Below are 7,244 nucleotides of genomic sequence, written 5' to 3'. Positions count from 1 at the left end.
TTCCAGTAGATACAGAGAATATTTTGTCATTCTTAACGCATCCTACGAAATTCATTGTTCACTCTTATCACTGTTTATTTGTACATATATCATTAATCCTTTATAGTATGCCGACTTGCTTTGACTTAATTACCGTATTGTTTCTCAAATTGCGGGTGCACTAATTGGCCAAAAATAAAATTCTATTTTTCAAAATCATCGTTATTAGTGGGCAACAGGTTCGCTAATAAAAAGGTATAAAAAAAGTCTTACCTTATGATTATGAATACAACAATTACGATGTGTTAAGTGATTGGAAAATTTGTAATGATAAAAAAGATAGGGCATGTGTGAGTGGGACGCAGTTGGTACTAGCTGCCATGTAAAAAATAAGAATAAAAATTACATTTATTAACGGATACCACTATTAAAACTAATATTTATAGGAATTAGTCTGTTGCATGATTCATCGAGCCTGGGCTAGGCCTCGCCGTAGCCAGCTGCTGGACCCTATGGCTAACATCCCTAGCCTCTACAGATTCTCTTGGCCTAGGCTACATTATTAAACAAATATTAAATTGAATATTAATTAATTATTTTAATTGATTGATAAGTTGACAAATAGATTGTATAGATTAAAATATAACAAGGTCAAAGCAAAAAAAAGTTGAGCCAGTATAGCCTATGCCAACATAAGCATCATAAACTTTTATGATTAAAAGTAACATATAGCATTATAGATAGGGCCTATTACTAGGCCTAAAGTCATAATCATACATTATTAAAAGTAAAAAAAAAAAACCTAAACTGCCAACAGTTTTAAAATTGTGCAAAGAAGTCCTTGCACAGTTTGTAAGTTGTCCAAAATTTCCTTGCACAAACTGTGCAAGAAAGAGCTTGCACAATTTGCAAATGTCTCAGACTGTACACAATGTTGATACATATTTCATTTAATATAATTTATTATAGTTACATACAAGATGGTCATTGATTGGTGTAAGGACTTCCGAGAGCATGGAATGATTTGTCTCTGGATTGGATGGATTCCATATATAATTATCTTCAAGGCCGAGTTGTTAGAGGTATGTTTTTTGATCTATAAATCTATTGTTATTCATCCTTTGATGTGTACAATTAAAATAATAAATAAAATATCTGAGTTGTTAAATTGAATTGGATTTGAATTCTTTGGTGTAGAATACACAAATGATAGCACACAAAATCCTGTTCCTTTTTTTATGTTATCTTATGTGTGCATAGTTACTAACCTAAGAGATTTGAAATGCGTGACTACACCAGTTAAGGGGGTGGGGGGGGAGGGCGCCAGGGCCACTGGTTTCTAGGGGCGGAACCCCAGTGTGGGCTGGTTCCAGTCACATCAACAGTTGGTTATGACAATAAACGCGCAAGACCGCACACGTCTAGATTCTACTAAGTGCGTGGTTGGCTGGGTTGTTTTGGTGGGGCAATAGAAATTTTCCCTGCTGAATTGATTCTCCAACGAGAAAACGAAAGTTCTCTATTGACTAAGCTACTGCATGACCTTTAAATATTTAATAAAACTAATTTCTTCTAATTCTAAATACATTTTCCCCTCAATTTGTTAGTCATGCATCGACATGTGCTAAATGCGTGACACATTTATGATCACACATTTTTTTCTGCAAAATGTGTGTTTCATCCAAAATCACATTAAAATGCGAGACCATCCCACACGATACGATGGTTGGTAACTATATGTGTGTTTTGACTGTTAAATTGTAACTTGGTAACTCCAAAGACAAATTTTCAAGTTTACATGGGTTGTATGATTGATAACAAAACTATGTTTGCTTTGACGAAAGTCTGAAGACTTATTTTGAGTGGGCCTGTATGCAATTATAATAGTTTTTGAAATTGCTTGTTCTTGTATGCTTAGTTCGTATGAGATTTGTATTTTTTTTCTCCATTACAGCCAATTTTGAAGTCAAACAAACATATAACTAAATCAGACGAGTACAGTTTTCTTCATCCTTGGCTTGGAAGAGGACTTCTGACAAGGTATGTTTCATTCAGGCCAATAACAGGAAGATTTAGGGGGAGGAGGCTTTGTCCAAACTTCTCTTTAATAAACTTAACTTCTCTCCACCCCCAAACCCTTTGCAAATATAATCAGTATGATCATAAAATTAATCAATTATTTACAGGTACATGCTCGGATGTTTCAGCCCCAGAAGACTTCCTCTGACCCCTCCCCAAACTTCATGCTGACCATTATCGGCCGACCATGCTTAGTTACCCCAGATATAATTCATTGTTAGTCAAAAAAACACTACCTACTCATATATTCATTTGTATACACTGACTAATACTGCTGCTATACTACTTTTTTGAATAATTACATAATAACAATTCTTAATAATAAATGTTCTTTATCTGTAGTAATGGAACGAAATGGCAAACACGGCGCAAGATGTTAACGTCAGCATTCCACTTCCACATTCTAAACGCTTTTATGCAGGTGTTCAATGAAAAGGCTGAAATTTTAGTGGAAAACCTGGAAGAGAAAGCAAAGGGAAATGCATTCAACATTAGTCCCATCCTGGCAAAATGTGCGCTGGATATTATATGTGGTAGGACAACTGTTGATTGATCACAATTGAATAATTGTTTTTGTAGTGATAGTAGGTGTAACATATTAAATAAGGAGCTTTTTATGTATAACAGCATTAGTTACAGAGTTTGTTTTATTGCTGCTTTTAGGACTATATGACACAAAAGTATTTGTATATATATAAGTACGATGTTAGCCATTCTTTTTGAAACCGATCTGAAATATTCCAGTCATAGCCTGAGATTTTGCCCTACTCATTGTCATGTAGACCTGTTATTTTTTACATCAACTATGGTAGGCTTTACATTTATAGCATAGGCCTTGCTTTAGATATTTTTCTATAGTCTTGCACTCAGAAATAATTTCAAATTTCAACAGACGTTTTTAAATAGTGACAGAAATGTTGAGAAGGACAGTAAAAAAATTTAGTGTTTCTAAGCCTTAATGTAATTGCTCAAATTAATAAAAAAAAAACTTATCTCCTTGTTGCAAAACATCAAGCATCTAATGTTGATGAAGATGTACTAAGTAATGAGGTAGAATATGTATATATATATATATATATGTAGTCAGGGGTGTAGGCTTTTTTCGGTCTGTGTTTGGGGGTCCGAAGTGGGTGCAAGATGCCCTGGGGCATAAAAATTGAGAATGCGGAACTAAATTCATATGGCAAAGGAAATTTTATGCTCATTTTTAGTGTTTTAACCCCTTGGTAGTAGAACTAATTTGCCATCTTGAGGAGAGGGGGTGTGTCCATCCCCCAGCCTACGCCCATGACTGTATTTACCAATGCAAATGTTGGTTGTTGATTCTTTTGCTCTACAGAGACTGCAATGGGTGAATCCGTCAATGCTCAGACAGATAGCGGGACGATTGTAGCAGCTTTCCAGATTTTGGGGAAATGACCTTCATGTAAGGCTGTATTGAAGATGTCAGCAAGAGGAAGCGCTAACTCAGGTGAGAACTCTTTGACTAGCTTTAAGGGAAGGTCTTCTGTATGACTCAAATTGGAAACTTTTGAACCTTAACCGCTCTGACCATAGTGTACGCCGCGCGACTTTACGTTTACGCCTAACAATTAGAAGCGTCCGATTTACAATGCGCCCTCTCTTCAGAACATAAGGAACAAATTAACGTACTTGGTAACAAACTTTGGCGTAACACGAACACCCTATCTCAGATCCATGGCAACGACTAGGACGCCCTCTCCCAAAACTGATTACTTTTCTGTGCCAAATCGACGTTTCTATCGGTTACGTGTAAAATCGCGGCGAATGCTATCTTGTGTATAAGATCTTTGATTGATACTTATACCCAAGGTGAGGTCATTAATACAGGCCTCCCTCCTATTAAAGACTAATTTTGGACCGTGATTTCCATGGCCTTTAGCAGCTTTTTTTTTCTAATTAGAATAATAAAGATAAAAGACATAATATTAATTTTGGACCATAGAAAACTGCTCCTTAATCAGGTGGGTCTTTAATTAACCCTGTAATTGATTGTCATTGTTTTTAAACTGTTGTAACTTGAATGAACAAACTATGCACTTTTCCAATCTTAGTATAACAGTAAATTCTGCAATATCAAATGTATGTTTTAATTTGTATTTAGAATCACTTACTTGATTATGAAAAGGCAGAGATCTCCATGGATGTGGCCTTACTTCTTGTTCAGGATGTTTCCATCTGGAATAGAACATGCAAAATGTCTGAAAATACTACACAAAATGACAACGACGGTATTTATTCCAAATAATATTTTAATGTTATTGATATTTTAAATTAATATTATAATTTTAATGTATAACTGATAATAATAATTATAATATTCATCATCATATAATAATAATAATAATAATAATATATTGTATATTATAAATCAATCATGACATCATCACTGTAACTCCAAATGTTATTTTCCTATCCACAACCAATTCAACTCATGTATCGCCATATCGTACACTGCAACAAATTCTAGGCTAGTCTTTTTACACCTAGGACTATGATGCACGCCTTCAGAAAGAGAGGGCAGGCACCCGCCCTATCGTTGTTTGTTGACAATTGGTAATTTTAAAAATTACGTTTGTAAAACAAGGTATTAGAACCAAAGAAAGTCACTTCGACTTCAATATTATAATATGTATGAAAAATTATGGTATTCCTTGAATCAGTGGACCGTAATAAACTAAAAAAACCAAACGTTTATCATTGCATCTTTCAGGAGAGCAACCCCTATGCGATGGTTCATTTCAGCACTTGTCGTGGAATAATATCAATAGGTAGTCATGGACCACCCCCCATACACAATTCAGCACAATGACGCTGCAAGTTATGGGTTATTCTCCTACCTTTAATATACATGTAAATATAAGTGTAACATAAATTTAATACCTGCACAGATATACTGATCATATCACTAAAGCAACCAATGACTACAACATTTTGATTATAAAACTAACATTAAAAGACAGTGATTGACTTTAAAGCAGTTAGAATAGTGCTTATCTATACACTAGAGGAAATTATTTATACTTAGGTTTAATTAATGCTTTCAAAAAATTCCTTCTGGACTTGCAGGCCCTCAGGATTTTTTTTTTCTTGCATTAATGTAAACTAAGTATAAATTATTTCCACTAGTGTATGATACGTACAGTAACTATTCTAATTGCTTATTATTAATCACAGTCTATCTTTACCATAAATAAATAAGGATTGTACTGCAGAGTATAAATGGAATAAGTCTAAAATTTCAACACAGTTGATTATTGTTATTTTAACAAAATTGATAGGTGATTGAAAATCATGCTAAAGAATTCAAGGAGCTATTAAAGAAACAGAAGGCAGAGGGTGCTCTTGCATCTTTGGAACCTCAAACTATAGGAAAACGAAAGCGACTTGCATTTCTAGATCTGCTATTGTGTATGCATTTTGAGGATCCATGTTTTACATTCAGTGACATACGTGAAGAAGTGGACACTTTCATGTTTGAGGTAAAGTATTCCAGATATTCCATGGCGTGTGGGGTGGGGGGAGAGAAGAACTAAAAATCATTTTCACTTCCTAAGCCTTGTTTGGAGATTTTGTTTATTTAAAGAGCATTATATCATAATCATGAAAATTGCTGGCATTTGGAGATAACCTAGAAGAGTAAACCTCTATAAAATTAGTTACAGATAAATACAGTAAAGCCTTACTTTGGGACACCCCTATTCAGGGGACACCCCTGTTAAGGGGACAATCTTCCATTAAACAAGGAGAAATATATATTTTAACATTGTGGCCAACGACAACCCTATTAAGGGGACATGGACACTTTCTGAATGTGCAAAATGGTCAAAACAATACAATTTAACCCCTATTAAGGGGACATTTCTTTTTGTTGTATCAAAACAACTTCTATAGTCTCAGTATAAGAAAATAACTCTCAAAAATATATATTGAGACCCTTTGAGAAATAGACTTCACATCAAACCATTTTAACCATTTTTTCTCTCTCAATCTTTAGAAAAGATATTAGCATATGCCTAGTGCATGTGTAACTTCATATAAATACAATCTTGTCAATTGTACATCTCGTCAGTGGTCATTTACATTGCACTAGAATTAAGAAAAATTATCAGAAACATAAAACTTTTGTAGTCATATCTGTTGATTTAATGTCATTAATGAATTATTTTTTTGCATTGCAAATTTTTTTTATAAATTAGTTATTCAACTGTAACTCATTCTTAGGTCAAGTAAAATAAAAGTATGAAGATTCAGATAAACCCAGCTCAACTCACCAGGTTTATCCACCTGCCAGTCTGAACTAGGTGGCTTATCTCAAGCCGGGCTGTGTTCCTATAGTAACTAGGCCTGGTGTGCCGCTTTAATCGCTGCAGGTTGGGTGGGGGAGGGGTCTTGTGTTGACTCCGGGTAAAAAAACAACCAATCAGCATTCAATTACGTGTTCTGTGTACGTTTCGTGCGCAATGTTTCAAAACTCGTTTCCTGGTTACGCTTATCTGAACACCCAGCAAAGTTAAGCCAGGCTTAACCTTAATGTAAGAATGGCCTATCTCCAAGTCTGAACGTAGCCTATATCATCATTGTACAAAGACATACCCAAAACCCCTATTAAGGGGACAATAATAATAATAATATTCATGGTTTTTGTTAGTCTCCTCTGAATTGGTGTCCCTTATTATGGGACACCACTATTAAGGGTACAGTTTTTTTTTTTGGTCCCGAAGGTGTCCCCTTAATAGTGGTTCTACTGTATATATAAATAAATATGCAAATTGTCGTCACTGTTAATTTATCAATATTGCTTGTTTTTATGAGTTCTTCAGGGACATGACACCACTGCAGCTGCTGTCAATTGGGCAATGTATTTGCTAGGCTCAAATCTGGATGTCCAAAAACGTCTTCATGAGGAATTGGACGGTGTATTTGGGAATGGTAAGAGTTCATTATGTTTCATAAATATACCGTAAATAAATTGATGGTGTTGTTATTATTATCTCCGCCAGGAGATATATCAGTCGCAGGGGCGGATCCGGCAAGAGGCGAAGTGGGTGCTCGTTCCCCCCCCCCCATATAATGTTGCTCCTTCGTGGCATTTATTTGACTCTAAGCTAACATGTTCTGATGAAGTTACGTACCTTGGCGTGGTATATATGATCACCAGATGT

General features: G+C 35.1%; 1 protein-coding gene across 1 annotated transcript in view; it reads left to right on the top strand.

Moving 5' to 3' along the window:
• Positions 1–953: 953 nt before the first annotated feature.
• LOC117117008 (cytochrome P450 4V2-like) overlaps positions 954–7,244 on the top strand; it is a 9,336-nt gene continuing 3,045 nt past the window's right edge. Inside the window, exons 1-8 of the mRNA XM_033261179.1 lie at positions 954–1,061; positions 1,934–2,019; positions 2,401–2,591; positions 3,398–3,447; positions 3,892–3,896; positions 4,184–4,310; positions 5,361–5,561; positions 6,903–7,011. Coding sequence (XP_033117070.1) covers positions 960–1,061; positions 1,934–2,019; positions 2,401–2,591; positions 3,398–3,447; positions 3,892–3,896; positions 4,184–4,310; positions 5,361–5,561; positions 6,903–7,011 — 871 coding nt within the window. The 5' untranslated portion in view covers positions 954–959. The remainder of the gene's footprint in view (positions 1,062–1,933; positions 2,020–2,400; positions 2,592–3,397; positions 3,448–3,891; positions 3,897–4,183; positions 4,311–5,360; positions 5,562–6,902; positions 7,012–7,244) is intronic.

The sequence above is a fragment of the Anneissia japonica genome, unplaced genomic scaffold, assembly GCF_011630105.1.
Source record: "Anneissia japonica isolate Jap-2015-1 unplaced genomic scaffold, ASM1163010v1 scaffold287720_len810639_cov167, whole genome shotgun sequence".
Classification (NCBI taxonomy): Eukaryota; Metazoa; Echinodermata; class Crinoidea; order Comatulida; family Comatulidae; genus Anneissia; species Anneissia japonica.
The sequence above is the reverse complement of the archived record's forward strand: the minus strand, read 5'-3'. Positions and strand labels throughout refer to the sequence as shown.